Source organism: Gymnoscopelus braueri (assembly GCF_963280865.1).
Source record: "Gymnoscopelus braueri genome assembly, chromosome: 23".
In the NCBI taxonomy this organism is placed as follows: Eukaryota; Metazoa; Chordata; class Actinopteri; order Myctophiformes; family Myctophidae; genus Gymnoscopelus; species Gymnoscopelus braueri.
The window spans coordinates 34,841,731-34,863,104 of record NC_137625.1 but is presented as its reverse complement, the minus strand read 5'-3'; the positions used below and the strand labels follow the sequence as shown (position 1 = coordinate 34,863,104).

General features: G+C 40.6%; 1 protein-coding gene across 2 annotated transcripts in view; it reads left to right on the top strand.

Annotated features, from left to right (window-relative positions):
* The first annotated feature begins 7,367 nt into the window (after positions 1-7,367).
* The window catches only part of nrf1 (nuclear respiratory factor 1), a 38,263-nt gene continuing 24,256 nt past the window's right edge, over positions 7,368-21,374 (top strand). For both annotated transcript variants that reach the window (XM_080421611.1, XM_080421610.1), the window contains exons 1-6: positions 7,368-7,560; positions 11,056-11,173; positions 12,539-12,683; positions 15,193-15,307; positions 15,813-15,939; positions 17,234-17,374. In XM_080421611.1, the coding sequence (XP_080277737.1) occupies positions 11,108-11,173; positions 12,539-12,683; positions 15,193-15,307; positions 15,813-15,939; positions 17,234-17,374 (594 nt within the window). In that variant the 5' untranslated portion in view covers positions 7,368-7,560; positions 11,056-11,107. The remainder of the gene's footprint in view (positions 7,561-11,055; positions 11,174-12,538; positions 12,684-15,192; positions 15,308-15,812; positions 15,940-17,233; positions 17,375-21,374) is intronic.

Genomic DNA, 21,374 nt, shown 5'->3' with positions numbered 1-21,374 from the left:
TCCCCTCTTTCTCCTCCTCCGGACGGATTGAGCCCCCCTTTCAGTGTTGCCATGTCAGCTTATTATAAGCGACTTTGGGCTTGTTTTTACAGTAAAGTTGTGTGTAGATATTTAGTATTTTTTCTGGGCTTGTTTCGAAAGTTTTAATTTTCGTTTAAGCAATAATTGATATGTAGCCTATTTGTCCATAGCGCAGCTCCAATATTTTTTTTAAATAGCTGATCTACAAGGTCACAACGCGTTGCATCACGGCGCGTTGTGAGCTTGCAGATCTATTTTCAAATAGTGGATGCATAGGCCAAGGTTTATAGTGCACCTTAATGTGCCTTTAATAGTCGCTTCTTTGGGCCTTTGTTGTTTTCATAGACCTGGTTGCTTATTTCTCTCACATTATCTGGCAACGCACTGCCCCCTTTTCCTTTCTGCTTTATTTACTGAAAGAAACACATCATTCTGGAGCCTACATCTATGTGTGAATCTGTGCACAAGCCCACTCACTGTGTGTGTGTGTGTGTGTGTGTGTGTGTGTGTGTGTGTGTGTGTGTGTGTGTGTGTGTGTGTGTGTGTGTGTGTGTGTGTGTGTGTGTGTGTGTGTGTGTGTGTGTGTGTGTGTGTTCTGGTATGCACATGGTCGGTGGGGGGAGAGGCTTGGTAACAAAACCTCATCTCCTCCTCCCATCCCCCCCTCTTCTAAAAAGAGTAAGAATGTGCCTTATATAGGAAAGGAAAAAAGGAAAAAGAAAGAAAACAATACAATCATACACAGTAAAATCCTGAGTACTGATTAGACTCAATTGGACAAAATGGTACCAAGTGGATTTGGTACCATTTGCACACTATTTGGAGTTCAAACTCACAACATGTCTCCTGTCTATAAACAAATGGGGAGCTGTTCAAATTCTTTCACATTTATTTCGATAGTCTTTTAGCCACTTTATACTTAAAATGTATAAAATATATTCCCTGTAAAATAAATTACACTCTTTCACTTGCAGTGCATTTAGTGCTTTACTGAAATCCAATATGTGAAATGAGTTTATCTGTAGCTGCAGTGGTGTAAAGTAATTACGTGTAGCCTACATGTAGCCTACTCAAGTACTGTACTTGTACAATTGAGTATTTAGTATTTCCAATTTTCAATACTTTACTTCTACTCCACTACATCTCAGAGACAAATATTGTACTTTGTACTCCACTGCAATTATTTGAAAAGTTTAGTTACTAGTTACTTTGTAGATTTCATTATTATTACAAAACATACATTAACCACTTCAACCCTATATACTTTGGCTATTTGAAAATAGCAGATCTTGTACTTTAAGTATATTTTGATGCCGATACGTTTGTACTCTTATAGTCTTACTCAAGAATTTTTTTAACACCAGACTTTTACGTGTAAGTATTTCTACATTGTGGTGCTGGTATTGATACTTTTACTTAAGTAAAAAAAAATCCACCACTGTGTAGCAGCTTGACAACATGGGGAAAGAACAGTTTGTCCCAACACAGTAAACAGATGAATGTATTTAATTAAATTATATAATGTTTGTTACATTATACATTTTTTGTATTATGCACTAAGCATATGAGGTGATGATGATGCATGGTTTGGTGTGCGTGTGCGTGTGCGTGTGTGTGCGCGCCCGTGTGTGTGTGTGTGTGTGTGCGTGTGCGTGTGCGTGTGCGTGTGCGTGTGCGTGTGCGTGTGTGTGTGTGTGCGTGTGTGTGTGTGTGTGTGTGTGTGCGCGTGTGTGCAGGGTGGGGATACAGTGCTGTGGGGCAGATGTAATTGATGGAAACAAACAAACAAACAGATAAATAAACCATTCCTGTCTTGTTTATTTGCTTTCAGATCACATTAAACCACTGTCCTTTGGGACACAAAGCATCCTCTCTGTGTTAACCCTTTAAGACCTTCTACAAATGCCTTCGAAATCAGTAGTTCTAAAACGTTTCGCGTGCCAAGGACCCGCAAATTAATATATTTATTTGGTCGCGAACCCCCATCTCAAAATGTTTTGTACCAGGGTGAAGAGATTTGTGTAAAAAAAATCTAAAGTATTCAATATATAGTATTATATATATATATTTTTCCGAACACTTCCAAGATTCAAAATTTCAAAAGGTCCAAGATTCCAAGTTCAAAAATAGCAGATGTACAAGCTCGCAGCGCGACACGAAGTGACACGCTGCGAGCTTGTAGATCTGCTATTTTTGAATAGCCGACCCTAAAATCTAAGATGACACAGATGCTTTCCTGGTTTTAATGGGTGTTAACTTTAAGTACATTTTGATGCCAATACTTTTGTACTTTTACTCAAGTAAATTTTGACTACCGGACTTTTACTTGTATTTCTACATTGCAGTATTGATGCTTTTTCCACCACTGGTTGGGGGTCCTGTGTTTGCTAGTAGTTTGAGAACTACTGATTCTACTGAAGGCATTAGTTGTAGAATGGGCCTCACTGGGTCTTAATGGGTTAAACCCCACAGCAACATGGCTGCCTCTGCCTGTGAGTCACTCACTACTCCAGACCAGGCAGGACCACACACAGTGAAACACACTGGTGCCGGCCCGGCCTCTCACTACAGCCCACACACACACACATGTGTGTGAAATGAATTGTTGGGAATGAATTGTTGTATGAAAACTGTTCCACGGCTTCTCACCATCGACGAGTTGAGAATAAAGGGCAGGGCCGGATACAGAAATTATTAACTGGGGGGGCATTAATAAATGCTGGGGGGGCGGCTTCCTCGGCGCCGCGCGAAGCGCGGCGGCGAAAATTTTTTTTGGGGGGCCCAAAACCATTTGGGGGGTTTTGGGGGCCCCAAACTAGCAGCAGGAGGTGCTGCTTAATTTTTCTGTGTGTGGGTTTTGCGAGCAGTCGGCCCGTCACAGTCCCCCCACCCCCCCGCTTCGGAGAGACACTAAGCGGTGCGTGTTCAGGTGGGTCTAAAATGCTGCCCACGGTGCCCACTTACAGTCTATGGTGCCCACCCAATCAAAATAAATAAATGTTACATAAATATTTTATGATAAAAAAATATTTTTTTTTTTTTTTTTTTTTTTTACCCCAATTTTGATTGGGTGGGCAGGATGCACGTTTGGGTGGGCACTGCCCACCCCTGCCCCCCCCTAGAACCGGCCCTGATAAAGGGGCTAAAATGGACAACGGACTAACTTTTCACCGCATTCCCAAATGGAAGCCAGCCAGGTCTCCCGACGTAACAAAGAGACGATGCATGGCTTGGTTGTCATTGATTGATTGAATATTTTATTAGGCAAAAAATGTAAAACAGCACAGTTACATTTAAAATACTTTGTCTAACAGGTCCGTTCATAAAAGTCCTTGCGGACTTTTATGTTTCCAATGAGGGCATAAGTCACACCTCAGGATCCATGTAGAGAGAGTTATAGGCACTATACGCAACAAGTACCATATATTAAATGGTAGGGTACCCATCACTCTGATGCATACACCTAGCCTGGTTCCAAACAGGCTGATAATCAGGCTAGCATAAACCAGGAGTGGGCAGGACATGACAATCCTTGACAAAGTTGTCTGAGCGTCTGAAACTATTTTTAATAGTACCCTTCTGCATAGTAAAAGCAGACATGAGGTTATGCTCTGTAGATACATTATCTGTTCCCTTTTTATGTACATAGTAACCTGTACATGTTTTCAAATAAAATACATAGTCTTTCTACATAAAATGATTATATGCAAATAGAACCGCATTCTTTCACATGGCTAAAATGCATAGGCCATTATATTATTATGCAGTGCTTTCATTCAATGCAAATATAACCGAATCCTGATGATGATGATGGCTCAAGTCACCAGTTGCCTGACCTGTTAATCACATTATAATATGGATGGGCAGAGACCATTTTACTCCTCTTTGAGCCTGATGAGGTTCCTTTTTTATACACATAGTATCCTGTAAATGTACCTTGTTTTCAAATAAAAGACACCTTCATGTGACGTTGACTTACAGTGGTTACTTTGTAGATTTAGATTATTATTACAAAACATACAGTAACCACTTCAGCCCATACATTTCGGCCATTTGAAAATAGCCGATCTACAAGCATTGTGAGCTTGTAGATCTGCTATTTTCAAATTATTATACATTTTATACATTTGAAAGTGTGTTTTTGCAGTTGGCTTTTAACATTGTTGATGTCATTCTTTGTATGTGCCGCTGTGTGTACAAGCTATATAGTAGTGTACCCTGTTGGATGGGTCTGTAGACTGGTAGTGACCCAACCAACATGGTGAATCTTGGCCACGCCCCCCAAATCACTCCCCCACCCAAGCGAACTTTGCCAGCCCTAATGTAGTGGAGTAAAAAGTACAATATTTGTCTCTGAGATGAAGGGGAGTAGAAGTAAAAGTAGACAATTGAAAATGCTCTAGTAAAGTAAAAGTACCTCAAAACTGTACGTAAGTACAGTAGCCTACTTGAGTAATTGTACTTAGTCACTTTCCATCACACACACACACACACACACACACACGCACACGCACTCGCACTCGCACTCGCACACGCACACGCACACGCACACGCACACGCACACGCACACGCACACGCACACGCACACGCACACACACACACACACACACACACACACACACACACACACACGTTTGTATTTCTACACTTGTGAGGACACTTTGTGAGGACACTTTAGGATGGCAATTTTATGAATGTCATCTTTACAAATCCTTTGGGAATTTTATCCGTAAGCCTAAAAAGCTGAAGAATAGAAGATCTACAAGCTCACAACTACAAGTTACAAGTTGTGAGCTTGTAGATCGGCTATTTTTCGGTTGCACAGAAAAATAAGTGTAAATCAGGCATAACTCTTATCTGTAATCCCTAAACCTGTACCCGCACGCACACACACACACACACACACACACACACACACACACACACACACACACACGCACGCACGCACGCACACACACACACACACACACACACGCACGCACGCACGCACGCACGCACGCACGCACGCACACACACACACACACACACACACACACACACACACACAGACACACACACACACACACACACACACACACACACACACACACGCACACGCACACGCACACACACACACACACACACACACACACACACGCACACACGCGCACACACACACACACACACACACACACACACACACACACACACAAGATGAGAGAGCTGCCTAACAGTAAATCATTGTTTAGGCACTGCCATAATCTACGTTTTAAATCCAAATAAAAACGTTTAATCTCATATTTTATATCTCTTATAGAATGTAACATGTCAATCCAAAATCAGCTGACTGAACGCATTCCTCAAAAACAGAACTGCACTTAAAGCAGCACTATGTAACTTTCGTCTTCTGCCCTGGATTTGAACCCGGTTTCCTGCACAAGTGCTGACTTTTTCTTTTTACCATTAATCTAATAGAGCCTGCCTGCTCAGGGGATAAATTGAATCTTGACCATCATTCATTCATTCAACCTTTATTTATTTTCTCGGAAATACATTGAGGGCAGAGCCCTCATTTTCAATGATGCCGAGATTACAGAAGGCATAATACAACAGTGTAAATAATATTGAAATAAGAACAGCAGGATAAAACAAGTTATGTATGTGAAAACAAGCAAAAAAACAGAGTATAAAAACAATAATAAAGACAGCTTAATTAAAACAGTGACAATTTAAAACAACAAGATTAGCAAGCAAGTTTTTAAATTGACCCAGTGAGATCATGGAATCCCTTTTTAAAGTGCATTCCAGGTAAAGGGAGCGCTAAAACCGCTAAATACCTAGCTCTGTGTTGGCCTTGGGGACCAATAATGGGATGTATTCCTGACAACGTGTTTGATGGGTGAAAGTATTTGGTTTTTAACAGTGATGAAATATATGTTGGTGATTTATTTAACAGAGCTTTGTAAATGTACTGTAGATGCACCAATGATGGTCTTGTCTCATGGAGAGAGAGAGCCATCCAAAATTAATGTATAAAGTGCAATGGTGGGTATTATATGGGTGATGAACCTTAGAGCAGAGTGGTAGATGGCATCTAGGGGCTTAAGGGTGGTTGGTGGCAGCAGCATGTCTATAAATGATGTCCCCATAGACTGAGGGGGACTGAGAGTAGGACACAACATTTATTTCTGTAAGTAAACCAAGTTTTGCCCGCAATGTTTTGATCAGCTTAAAAAACAGTTACATAGTGCTGCTTTAATAGAGATTAACAATATCACAAGATAATTAGAGGACAAGGGGTCAAGGGAGAAAAAAACGAATATATGTAAAATAAATAATAATAGTGATATTTGATACCCGTACCGATGTCCCGTTTCAGAAGTTATCATATGTCTAAAATGTATACAAAATCTTTTGATAATAGCAGATCTACAAGCTCACACGATGTGATGCGTTGTGAGCTTGTAGATCGGCTATTTTCAAATAGCCAAAGTTTAAATAGGGCTGAAGTGGTTAATATAAGTTTTGTAATAATAATCAAAATCTACAAAGTAACTAGTAACTAAAGTTTTCAAATAATTGTAGTGAAGTAAAAGTACAATATCTGTCTCTGAGATGTAGCGGAGTAGAAGTAAAAGTACTGAAAATTTGAAATGCTCCAGTAAAGTAAAAATAACTCAACATTTTACTAAAGTACAGTACTTGAGTAAATGTACTTTGTTACTTTACACCACTGTGGATACAGTACAAATGTCAAGAACACAGTCCATTTATAAATCAAGATCTGCAGCACCTTGAAGAACCTCTTTGCCAACAACAACAACAACTTTAGCCAACTTGACAGTTGAAAAGGTTTTGAATGAAACAGCCACTTGAGAAAGCAAATCTGTGAATGGCCAGCAGATGGCGACAGATCTGAGTCCAACAAAGTGCCACCATGGACATCTAAACGTTTCTCAGTCTCTTCTGCAGCATGATTTTCCACCACCATGCATTGTTTTAAATTTACATGATTGGTTCTTCCATGTAAGCTCTTTGCGCCAATACTTTGCTTCCAGACAAAAAATAATTACAACACTAATAAAACAACTAAAAAGGTATATTTTTAGTCCATTTTTAAAAGCATAATACAACCTCCCCCAAAAAATAATTTCACCCACTCTTTCCCTTCCCAGCCCCCCTACCTCGCCCCCAAAAATGGTTGCCTACACAACCAACAGCTTTAGCCAATCGCTGCCACCCCAGCCCAAAGTAGCCAATGGGCGCGCCGTGTGGGGCCGCTACCATGGAGACGGCACCGTCCCCCCGGGTGATGGGAAAGGGTTTCCTCCCCCCCCCCGCTCTGCCTCTGCCTCGCGCAGCGTCCGCCTCCATTGTGGATCATTTCTCTATCCTCTCCATCCGGCTCGAGCCGCCCCACACAAGCCAGCCTCCCCGCTCTCCTCCGTACCGCGCAGGCCCAGACAGAGCCTTCAGCTCGAGCCGCCCGCCCAGCCTCCCCGCTCTGCTCCGTATACCGCGCGCGCAGGCCCAGGCCCGAAGCAGCGCAGCCGCAGCGAGGTTAGTGCTCTACCGCGCAATCTCCAGCCAGCTCGAGCGGCGGCGCAGCCGCACAGCCCGCCTCAGCTCGAGCTTCAATCCCGGGCTGGAAGCTCGAGCGACATCATATCATCATCGTCTCGAGCGACGATGCACTTTGTTTACATGCTTTTTGTTCCAGTTTTCTTCGTTTATTTCTGCTATAACATGATTATTAGTCGGAGAAGAACCAACAACAGGCCTCAGAGAGGCCTGTTGTTGGTTCTTCTCTGACTAACAATCATGTTTTCAACGCTACTCCACTGTTTATTATTGTATTATCATTATGATTATGGGTTATTGATTTCACTGCTGCGTCACAACTAGTGTCCGTTCATGTGGTTTTGTGTTAATAATAATAACTCCCATTCTGCAGGCTTCAGTTCGCCATTAAATATGCTTTAGCTTAGCTTTGGGCTAATGAAGCCAAAATGTAGGGCATTAGTAGCGTTAGCTGCTCTTAGCTAACCTGTATGTCATCCATCATAATGATGACACACATTATGATGATGACTGGTTATTAAATGAGTTCAGATGGACTATAATAGTTCTAGAGACCCCCATCCCCATGTGTACAATGTTGTTAATAATAATACCCTACATAATGATTATTATGCTGCCTACTGCTGCAGCTCATATCATTAAACGAGTATTATTATATTATCATGTATATATTATTACATTATATTAATTATTATATTAAATTATAGTATTAAATGTGTTCAGGTGGAAGGGGGCCATAGTTCTAGACACCCACATGTGTACAATGTTATTAATACCCCCATTATGCAGTGGTGTAAAAAGCACTCACATCTTTAACTTAAATAAAAGCATCAATACCGCAATGTAGAAATACTCTGTGACAAGTAAAAGTGAACAATTCAAAATGTACTTGAGTAAAAGTACAAAAGTATTGGCATCAAAATGTACTTAAAGTACCAAAAATAGAAAGTACTCATGGTGCAGAATGTCCCATTTCACAAGTTTTCAAATGCATACAAATCTTTAGAAAATAGCGGATCTACAAGCTCAAGCTGTACTTAGTTACTTTCCAGTAGTCCACCACTGACATTATTATTAATGGTACCTAGTGCTGCAGCTCATATAAACCAGTAAAGTATTACTGGGTAGACTGGTAAGATGATACAGTGATATTATCCTTTCCCCCCTCTTTTTTTAAAACATATTTTTCCAGTCATGGTGAAAGTCACTGAAAATGACAAAATATATTTAAGATGTCCCAGAGAATTACTATTATTATTATTCTGGAAGATATTGTTCAGTAGTATGTATTAAAAAGTGATAACTGCAGATTAGGTTAGTGGTTTTCAAAGTGGGGTCCTTATTGTGAGGGGTTCCATGGACCCCCAGATAATAAATGGTTGATAATACATTCTCACCATTATAAATAATTGTAGCCTACAAATGAATACAAAATGTGGTGGGATTGTTGCCATGGACCATGGAGCCACATGATGCCAAATGGATCTCCTGCCAGTAGTACTAAGCTTTTGATCATATTGTTGCTGTCGGGGCAGAAACCTCTTATCTCCATATTTTGCTTTTATACTACAGCGTCACACAACAAAAGGATCAAAAGCAGCAGATTCACGAGCTCGAAACGCAGTGTGAAGCGACACGTTTTAAGCTTGTAAATCTGCTACTTTTGCTATTTTTTTATTTGAATCCTGAAAAGTCAAAGTTTTGGACATATGAGGTTTCCAGCCGACTGAGACGATATATGAGTTAGTTTGCCAGTTAATGAAATATTCCTTGGAATAATGCGTCTGGATTCTTATCTTTACTGATCAATAATGCTATCTAAGTGTCTGACATGAAGATGGAAAAATAAACGGACTGCAACAGTTAATCGAACTAATCGATTATTGAAATAATAAATTAATCGATCATTATAGTGATCATTAGAGGCAAAAGGTAAAAAAATGGTCGAAAATAGCAGACCTTCAGATCTACTTGTAGATTGGCTACTTTCACTATTTTTGTGTTGTGTTAAATACATCTGTGTCTGCCTATAGGCCTGTCACAATCCTTACATAATCGTCTAATCACAATCAGGCTATTTGAGATAAATCACAATTATATTAGTTGCATAATCGTTTCCATGTTGGAAAAAAGATATTCATACATTTTCAAACATTTTGAAGAGAAGAGGAAATAGCAGAGCTCGTAGATCAGCTATTTTCACTACTTTCTCTTCTCTCAATTAAGTTACATACAATCCTACTATTTCTTGTTAATATTAAGGAGATGGTAGAATGAGTTGTGTAGTATTTTTAAACTAGTCTCTCCAAGAAAAACGTTGCAAGGAGGGAAATATTTTAAGAATCCCTTTTGCAACTTTATGAAAGGTAAAGCAACGTGAATGAGCACATTATTTATTATCGGGGCAAGGTGTATTAGAATGAATTTCACATAATTTACGTTTTCAACTGAAGGTCCAGCATAATGACATAAATCCATATTATGATGGAAGATGCCCTCTACAGGACGACGAGTAGTAGTGTTGTTATAGCTATTGAATGAGACACAGAATGGTTTTGAGATTATGATCACTAGTAATACAAATGATATATAAATACTGTCCATTATATCAAAGCCAACTATAAATTGTGTAATATCAGTGATCAGGTCCACTCATCATAACTCTAATTCCATGAACAACACTGTTGAGCAAAATGTGACCACATAAATATTGATACCATTAAAATAAAAAAAGATTCAATCGATTAATTCAATTGACTCGGGCCTTGTTTTCATTGTGGTCCTATGTATTCAATTAATCAACATAGCATACAAAAGTAATACTATATGTCATCAGCAAATACAAACACTATGTACAAAAGAGATGGGAAATTTACATTTACCTCCCCTTGTGGTCTCCAGATGTTTTTTCAGGCCAATTTTGGGGTCCGTGGACAAATACATATCATTTTGGGGGTCCTTGACATGAAAAAAGTTTGAGAACCACTGATTTTATAGCGACATAAGTTATAAAAAAAAAGAAGAAAACACAAAAAAAAAAGACATTTGTAGAATCCCCAGAAGCAAAGATTTAAGTTAAAAATGTTCGCTTTCACATTGTTTCAAAAAAATATATCAGATCTACAAGCTTATGAGCTTGTATATCTGCAATTTTTTTAATAGCCAAAGAAATCTTAAAATGACAGCAGATGCGTTCCCGGTCTTAATGGATTAAATACCAATCCCAGTGATATTTGCTTTACCCTGTCTTCTACCCTGAGCCATCCCAAACATACACAATCTTTCTTTTCAATTCATTTGGAAGGTGCTTCATTGACAGGAAATTGAGAACAGACTTTTTTCCATTTGTGTGTTTGTGTCTCTTGTGTGTGTTTGTGTGTTTGAGAACTGTGCAGGTCTGGGTTCCTGCACACTCGCCTCCCAGGTTAATTAGTTTCCTTACTAAGTCCATTATTTTCTCTCTCTCTTCACCAGTTAAGAGTTTTCCTGGACCGGTCCCAGTCCAGACCAGGAGGTTTTTAATGTGATGGACGAGCACGGCGTTCACCAGACGGAGCACATGACCACCATCGAGGCAAGCCAGGTCCAGCAGGTGCACTTCTTCTACCATCAGTAACCAGAGTTGTTTCCGATACCGATTAGGGATGGGACGATAATCGTTATTATCGTTTATCGTGAAAAAAAAAACCCGCTCACAATAATCGTATCGCAGACATTTTAATTTATCGTGAAATTCTCCCCCGTCATACACTAGGATGAATTAGCTTTTGTTGAGCTGCAAATTCAGTACCACTTAAACCCTCTGTACTTGATAAAACGGAACTGTAAAGGGCACATTTATTTAAGATTTATTTTTGGGATTTTATGCCTTTATTGACAGGACAGTAGGCTGACAGGAAATGGGGAGAGAGATGAGCTTGTAGATCTGCTATTTTTGGAAACATTGTGGAAAATGTGTGCAAATCTTTGAATATATATTTTTAAAAGTGAACATTTTTAACTAAAATCTTTGCTTCTGGGGGGTGCCTGGAACAAAATATTTTGAGATGGGGTCCGCTGCCTAATACATATCTAAAAATGTTTTCTAAATCCTAACAGTATGTTGCTATATCAGTGGTGCTCCAACTTTTCCATGTCAAAATGATATGTATTTGGCCCCCATCTCAAAATATGTTGTTCCAGGGACCCCCCCAGATTGGAGTTAAACATGTTCACTTTAAAAAAATATTTATAAAAAAGTAATAGCCAAATAAATCTTAAGATGACACAGATGCGTTCCCAGATTGAATGGGTTAAAGTGTCCACGTATTTGCACGGAGGAGTATGTTTCAGGCTTCAGTCTGATGAATAACTTAATCTTTTGCTTTAACTCTCTCCCCTACTCTTTAATGTTGAAGGATGTTGGATCTGTAACAATGCTCACTGTCCACATGGATTAAAGTTCTCAGTCATCACGACAGATTTCAGTCATTTGGATTCCATAGAAGCCAGCATGTCTTTTATGGAAGCGTGTTGTGCAGCGAAAATAGCCGATCTACAAGCTCTTGACGCATTTAGAGCTTGTAGATGGGATATTTTCGGTTATTATTTTAAGATAAGAGCATTTGTAGTTGTCAAACTAGCAATATGTTCAGAAGCATCTTCCAAAAATATAATATAATAGTCTCGGATATTTCACATAAAGCCTCAATCTGTGATTTCTTCACCTGGTTGGCTGTATGTAGAACAGCAGGAACAATATTAGTAAAACATCATAATTCTTAATTATTATACATAATTGTGTTAATTGTTTAGGAATCAGCACTAGTGTGGGGGAGCTCCTTTCAACACTGTTTCGCCAAATCCCACACTAGGACTTGGTCATGCAAACATTTTCAGTCATGAGATTTTATTTTGCTTTAATCCAATGCGTTGAAGGATTTGGCATCTGTAACGATGCTTACTGTCCGTACTGTAGGTCCACGTGGCCACCTTCACCGAAGCCACCATGATGAGCGCCGAGGAAGACTCCACGTCCTCGCCGGACGACGACGTGTACGACGACTCAGACATCCTGAACTCGGCCGGCACCGATGAGGTCACGGCTCACCTGGCCGCCGCAGGTCAGTACCGATGAGGTCACTGACAGGTATGAGGGTCTGGTCAGTCCAGACATGTGGTGAAGAAGAGCAGAGTTCTTCTTTTAGAATTAGTCCAATTAATGGAAGATGAGTATCTTATTTCAGACATACTCAGGGGTTGACATTAACTCTTTAACTGCCAAAAACGGGAATTCCCGTCCGATGGCTCTATGGCTATCATGGCCACGGACGGAAATGACGAAAATATAAATTCTTTTTTTTGTTTGTTTATCTCAAAGGAACTAGGAGATAACGCTATCCAAAAAATTGCTGCTCCATTCACTTCAATGTTAAAAAACAAACGGAGGAAAAATTCACCTTTTTCCTGGCACTGGGACGACACAGTCTGAAATAAGTGTGGCAGTGAAAGAGTTAATGGTTGCCCGTCTGCCCATGGCAAGTAAATAAAACATTCGGGCAAGTGGAGTTTGCTTTCAGGTTCAAACGCACCTGAAGTGCGTTTGAATGGCGAAGCAACCGTCTTCATTAAACATTATTGGTAGCAGTTGCGCTCATTCAGATTTTTAAAGTGACGGTCGCCACTCGACAGTTATCGATTGGATTTAACATTAATTTGATTTACTTTCCGGGCAAGTGGGCATGACCTTTGGGCAAGGTGAACTTGACCTGTACTTGCCCGACGGGCAAGGGCCTCTGAGACCTTAGTGTCAACCTCTGCATACTGTAGTTGTCTCTAGATTAGTTTTTCCCAAACAGTGGGTCGGAACTCATGTTTGAAAAAATTATCCTTTTTTTATTTCCTTTAAAAATAAAAAGATTGTCAGTTTTTCAAGTAACATTTTTTTTTTTCAGAAACTAAAATACATTTCAAAACATTTTCAAGAGAATTTCATGCATTTGAAACAATACAAAATAAACAAAAAACTTTTAAGAAATAGCAAAAATAGCTGCTCTACAAGCTCACAGCGAGCTTGTAGATCAGCTATTTTCACCAGTTTGGGTCCCCGGGAGACATGAAATTTCTCTCGTGGGTCTCGTGCAAAAAAGTGTGTGCACCACTGCTCTAGATGACCTAATTACATTCGGGGGGAAATTGGGTGAAGGACATGGGTAACAGAAAGGGTCAAATCCGTGTTCAGCCATAACATTGTCAAATATAGTCCAGAGCCACTTTACCACCTAGGAAGAACAGCGGAGCTCACACAGTATTTCTTATATTTAACCCATTAAGAACGCATCTGTGTCATTTTAAGATTTTCTTTTTTAATCGTGAATTATTTTGCAAATCTTTGAATATATATTTCAAAGCGAACATTTGTAACTCAAATCGTTGCTTCTGGGGGGGTCCCTGGAACAACACATTTTGAGTTGGGGGGGTCCACAGCCAAATACATATAATTTCAGGAGTCCTTGACATGAAAATGTTTGAGAACCACTGATATTATTATAGCAACATACGGTTTTCAGAAAACTGTTTAGGATTTAGAAGACATTTGTAGATGCGTTGCCGGATTGAATGGGTTAAAGTGTTAGCTTGTATTTATGTAGATTTTCTTTTCAATGGCACATTGCATCAGTGTGTCTTTTGTGTGTGTGTGAGTGTGTGTGTGTGTGTGTGTGCGCTCGTGTGTGTGTGTTTGCTTCTGTTTTAAAATGTATTCAAAAATAAAAGCAGCTCGGTACCCCCGGAGGGGAGATTTGCATCTTCCGTATTCAAACATTTCTAAAGAGTACTTGCATCAGGCCAGGATGATTTGCATCTCTTCTCTTCCAGTCATGCTGTGTGTGCAGCTAAGATTAAGGCTGTCCTTAGCCTGTGACCTCCTGTGTTTATTTTTATCTGTGCTGAATTGTTCCACAGATAAAATGACCAAGGTCTCGTCTGTCTTCAGCATAACTGCATCTATTGGACCAGTAGGTGGTGCTATGGGACCAGCTAATGTTCTCAAAACAATCTCACCCTGGTCATCGTCCACCAGGTTTTGCCCTATAATCAATGGATATGAATAGAATACAGATGAGATTTTGACTTGCCCTTCTGTGCAGTGTTAATTTCGTTGACTAAAACTATGACGAAAAATGTTTGACAATTTCGTCAACAAAAATGTTAGGGAGCGACTAGTGGAGAAGAGAATAATTCCACGCTTGGCTGCGTGTGGGTGTCACGCTCCGAACATAGCCGATCTACGAGCTCGAAACGCGTTGCGAGCTTTTAGATCGGCTATTTTCGGCACACAGCTAAGTGTAAATCGGGCATTGCAACGTCATCACGGCCCGCCAATATACATTTTAGTCGACTAAATCAACCGTAGATTTAGTCTAAAATCTTATGATATTTAGTAAACTAAAACTAGACTAAAAGTTCAACATTTCAGATGGTGAAAATATGACTGAAACTAGATGTAATGTTATGCAATAGACTATGACTAAAACATAAAAAGAAATTGCTGTCAAAATTGCTGTCAAAATTAACACAGTTTGAAAAGAATTGGTCCAAGTTTTTGGTTCATCTGTCTGTCTCCACTCTCAGGGCCAGTGGGCATGGCAGCTGCTGCTGCGGTGGCAACCGGCAAGAAACGCAAGAGACCCCACATCTTTGAGTCCAACCCTTCCATCCGCAAGAGACAGCAGACCCGGCTTCTCAGGTCGGCCTGGGAACAACACAATCCACACTCATTATTTGTTATTAATGGCACACGTCTAAATGAATATCAGGTGGAAACCTTGTCCAAAAGGCTACCTTTCAGGAAAGGGAATAAGGAACATGTGTTCCAAAGTGTAGTTATTATTTAGACACAAGCTGTTGTTAATACTTTCCATTGGTTCAAAATGTATATAATTGAACCACTGACAGACTTAACCACTTTCAACCTGGCGTGTCCGTATTTTGGGCTTGTCATCATATTTGAAAATGTTCAAAAGCAGTGAAAATAGATGCTCTACCAGCTCACAACGCATTGCAACACATCATGAGCTTGTAGATCATCTATTTTTGGCACTTTTGCGCGACACTATCGTACAAACGAGTATAAAATAGGCTGATAGCCTAAATGTATGAATTATCGATGAAATGCAGACGTACAAGGTTTCTGCCGGACACTGGACAGCGATGATGATATGTAAATGACTGATAGTTATTTGTGTTCACAGGAAACTTCGGGCGACACTTGATGAGTACACCACCAGGGTGGGCCAGCAGGCCATCGTTCTGTGCATCTCTCCCTCCAAACCCAACGCGGTGTTCAAAGTGTTCGGTGCGGCGCCTCTGGAGAACGTGGTGAGCATCTTTAAACCAGTGTTTCCCAAACATAGGGTTGGGACCCATTTTGGGTCCCGGATACGATTTATGTGCCACTAAATATGCTTTTTTGTTTTTCCTTAGTTGATGTATGTTGAATGTACAGTCCCTACATATTTTTTTTTAAATGGGGATAAAGTGTAAAATGTATTCTTGTAAGTTTGGGTCCAGGGGAGACACCAACTTTACGTCTTTTACGTTATTGAATTGACAGCAACATTGATCTGTTGTCGCCAGCGACGCATAGAGCATTATGTCCATGGCCTAGGCTGTTGCCGGTGGAAGTATAAAAAGCTAAAGCTTTTTAGTTAGTTTGTAACTAACTAACATAGTAACATTTTGGACCAAGTAGACAGTTTTATTTCGAGGTGCCCACTCCTCCTTAGTGCCCACTCTTCCTGTTACCTGTCAGAGCATAGATTAGGCATCAGCCTCCTGGGTGATGATCTCTTTTCTAGGGCTGTCACAGTTATTACATAATCGTCTAATCGCAATTATTTTAGATAATCACAATTATTTTTACATTACCGTCATAATCGTTTCCATGTTGAAAGATGTTCACACATTTTCAAATATAAAAAAATAGCAGAAATAGCTGATCTACGAGCTTACAACGCGCCACAAAGTGACGCGTTGTATTCAATTCAATTCAATTCAAACAACTTTATTTTCCTTTCGGAACTTTGTTTGTGCAGTGGTTAAAAAAGACAACATACATATATACCTATGTCACTATAAAAGACACAAAGTACATTTAAAACTACTACTTAAAAGCATGATAAAACTTAAAAGCATGATAAAAATAATATATTATATTATTATTATTATATATTCACTACTAGCGTCCATCAGGTGGAATAGTCCAACGTGCTTGAGGGGGGAGGGAGGGGTGGGGGGGGGGGCTTCACCAAACCTAGATGTTCAGCAGTCTGATGGAGGTAGGTACAAAGCTATCTGAGCCCCTTTTTGTGAGTTTCGAAGCTCTGTAACGACGGCCTGAGGGCATCTTGGGCAGCTTGTAGATCAGCTATTTCTGCTATTTTTAATAGCATAAATGATTAAATATATCAATAATTTCTTTGTATATTTCAGTTATTTGTTATATCTGCCTTGTGATTTTTTTTTATCACGAAGCCTAAAAGGCTTCATAACTTCCAGTGTTCAATGCCAAACACACAATTGAATCCTTAATCGCAATTATTTGAATACAATTTGTAATGGTGACTGCCCTACTCTTTTCCACTCTTATGTTCTGCGTCTACCTCCCGTAAAGGTGAGGAAATACAAGACCATGATCCTAGAGGACCTGGAGAGCGCCCTGATGGAACACGCCCCGCCCGGAGGGGACCTGGTGTCGGAGCTGCCCCCCCTCACCATCGATGGCATCCCCGTCTCCGTGGACAAGATGACCCAGGTGAGGTCACGCTGCTCCTCCTCCTCCTCCTCCTCCTCCTCCTCCTCCTCCTCCACCACAGTGGTTCTCTACCTGTGGGGTCCGGGGCACCCTGATTTGGGGGGGGGGGGTTCTAGGGATGTGACGATAATCGTAATTTATCGTTCATCGTGATTAAAAAACACTCGCAATAATCGTATCGTGGAGATTTTAATTTATCGTGAAATCGTCATACACTATGAATTCGTTTTTGTTGAGCTGCAAATTCAGTACCACTTAAACCACTTATACCCTGTAAAGAATGCATTTGGTACACTCTTATTTCGCTCTACACAAATCTATTTGACAAAAATAGCCGATCTACAAGCTTGTAGATCGGCTATTTTTGGCGAACGTTCCCCCCCAGAATAGGGATGCTGGGGTTTCAAGTGTTTAACATAAGTGGCGTTTTAAGCATATTTTGATTATCGTGATAATATTGTTAATCGCAATTATTTTTGCCACAATGTGGCGACATGTAATTTTCATATCGTCCCATCCCTAGGGGGGTCCCAGGATGATTTGTTTCATGTTCAACTGCAACATTGTTTTCTCCCTCAACAGTAAACAAACCAACATACAGTATTAAGTATATACAGGCTATCTGTACACTTCTTAGAGACAATTTAAGGATTTTTAAGACCCGTCAGATATTAAAAAATATTTTTTCAGGAATGGAAATGACTGGACAGATAACAGCTTCCTTTCTCGGCTTTTGGGAGGTGTAGTTCCAGACACTATATAGCATTCAGAGATCATGGAATAGTTGTCTGGCTACGAGAGAAAGATCTCAGTCGCCACAACCTATTTCTGTCATTTTGATTACATAGAAGCCAGCATGTCTTCTATGGAAAAGTGTTGCACAGCAAAAATAGCCGATTGAGAGCTTGTAGATCGGCTATTTTCGGTTGTTATTTTAAGATTGGAGCATTTGAAGTGGTCAAACTAGAAATATGTACAGAAGCATCTTCCATAAAACCCTAATGGTCTGGGATATTTCAGAAAAGCAAAGGTTTATAGCCTCAATCTGTTGATTTCTTCACCTGGTTGGCAGTATGTAGAACAGCAGGAACAATATTACTAAAACATCATCATTTTACATATTGTTTTAATAGAGCACAGAAGTCCTGACGTCACTCGTTCATCCCCTGGCTCGTAGAAGTATTTTCTCTATGGAGAATAACATTGGGTCGTCTTAGAATCGTCTCTCATAAGAATTGTGGTCCAAAAATAAACAAACTGTCTCGGCAATATTGTCAGGGAGGTGGTTCTGTATCGTTTATGATAGTCAGTCACTCATATTTGATACAGTATGTTTCTGGTGAAAATTTAACTAAGTCGGCGGAAGTAACATTAGTGTTTTCTCACCGTCAGTTGATGCTTCATATCCATATGAGTCAAACCGCCGGGGTCATTTGTTTATTTTTGGAACACAGTTCTTATTTGACGCGATATTAAACACGTCTATGGGAATTAGGAATGTAGGAAAAAAAACGCTACCCAGGTAGGATGTGTAAATTACGTCAGACTTCGGTGCTCTATTGAGTGTGGGGATTCACAAATCGCACATTAGGATAGTCAGTCAGTAAGGTAGTCAGTCCCTGTTCTAGAGACGGCTAGGCTCCTGTACAGCCAGCAGAGGGCGCCAGTCGGCCATGAATAAAAACTGGTACTGAGACGGTGGAATCATCCACAAGTGTGAATAAATGCTTTAGGTAAATTCAGTCAGTCAAGTGCTCTATGAATATGATTCGATGTAAGTGGCTCTATAAGAGCTTATAGTTCATTTAGACTGTGAAAGGGCAGCAGCATTATTCAGATCTGTTGCATCAGGGGCGCCGACAGGGTGGGGGCCTCGGGTCCACAGCCCCCTTGCTCAACTGATGAGCCCCCTCACATCGGGGCCCAATTTAATTTCCATGACTATAGCGCAAAGCAGCTCTCTGAAGGTTCAAATAGTGCCCGCGACGGCCGCGAAAGAGACGCATTCAACGCGCCGGCCGTTAACACCTATAGAACAATAGCGCAGGAATGTAGGAATCTAACAACCCCACCCAGCCATCAAGCCCTTGTAAACCTGCTCTGTATAGTTTGATGTGTGGCTGCATCACCTTGCTTTCTTCTAATTCTTTGAGTTTGATTGCTTTTACTGTAAAGTTTATTTTACCTTCCTTATAAATTATAATGGCCCTCTATAAAATGAAATGAAAATAGCACCTTTCATGACATGAATGCAGCTAAAATAATTAAACTGTTTAAGGTGGCATACATAAAGTAGTCAATGAAAAAAAATAAGACTTATTTTTCGGTCGCGGGTGGGGTGGGAGGGGGGGGGGCGTGTCTAGGTCAAGTTCAGCCCCCACGGTCGCGCACAAAAGACGGCGTCCCTGTGTTGCATCATGTTCTAAATCAGCCTTTTGTGAGCTCTGGACCACCAACATATTTCGATCCTCTAGCACAGTAGTAACGGTGTGCCGTGAGACAAGTCCACGTGTGCCTTGGGATTTTGTGACAACCACACATTATTATTGCAGTATATTCAACTATACAAAATTATTGTGTGCAGTAAAAATAAAACACACAATAAAATGTTTAAAATAGAGTCCAAAGCGAAGCAACAACGCACATCCCAATAACAATGTACAGGTGCGGAACAACGATATATACAGTCGTGCACTGGAGAAGGAAGGGAAGTCCGCACTCTGTGTCTCACCAAACGTGTCTTCATCAGGTCTGATGACACAACAGACCTGTTTGGGTTGAAAAGTTGTCGATTCAATAACAGTTTTCTACTGGGAGCTGAGAGACACACACAGTGTGCAGACTTCCCTTCCTTCTGCAATAAATTTTTTTTCCCACGGACCACCCGTAAATACGCCATGGGACCGCTAGTGGTCCCGTGGACCGCCGGTTGAGAACCACGGTTCTCTAAAAACGGCAGATAGCAGATGGGGTGTGGTTCCTACGGAAGAGAGAGAGAGAGAGAGAGAGAGGGAGAGAGAGAGAGAGACCTCAGTCTCTCTCTCTCTCCCCGAGGGAGCCCAGCTTGTTTACTCCAATTCTCCCTCTGCTGCTGACGCAGTCATTGGATCATGGCGACCGCAGCCAACGCAGCACGCCACTGGCCCGCCGAGACGGCACTCAAACCAACGCTCAGGGAGCGCGCCGGCCAATCCCGGGGCCGCACGCACCACCGTACCGCACTGTATGGGGGGGGGGGGGAGTCCTCGGGGTGCTTGAACCAGGAAGCAACCGTTGGCTGCTTGTTTGTTTGTGGAGATTTTTTTTTTTTAACCCATTCAATCCGGGAACGCATTTCTGTTTCATTTTAGATTTTTAGCTTTAACCATTATTTTATACTTTGGCTGTTCAAAATTAGCAGATCTATAGGCTCATAGCGAGTGCCACGCTATGAGCTTATAGATCTACATTTTTTTGGGAAAATCGTGAACATTTGTGCAAATCTTTGAATATATATATATTTTTTTTTTAAAGCGAACATTTGTTACTCAAATCTTTGCTTCTGGGAGTCCCTGGAACAACATATTTTGAGATGGGGGTCGGCGGCCAAATATATATAATTTTTGGGGGGTCATTGACATGAAAAGGTTGGAGCACCACTAGATACAGAAATGCAAGTTCTTTCAGAAACCAGTTAGGATTTAGAAGACATTTGTAGATGCGTTCCCGGTCTGAATGGCTTAAGGATGAGATTAGCAGACGCAACCCGTTGCCTCACACAATAGAAGACCATGTTTAGAAGCATACAGTATTCCATAAACACGAATGGTGTCGGACATTTCATAAAAAGCAAAGCTTAAAGGCTCAATCTGTGATTTCCTCAACTGGTTGGCTGTATGTAGAACAGAACAGCAGCAACATAGGTTTAGAATGATAATACAGGTACCTAAAGATCATTCAGTTTTCAGTCATGAGATTTAATTTAGCTTTATTCCATGCATAGTTATGGACAGTACACACT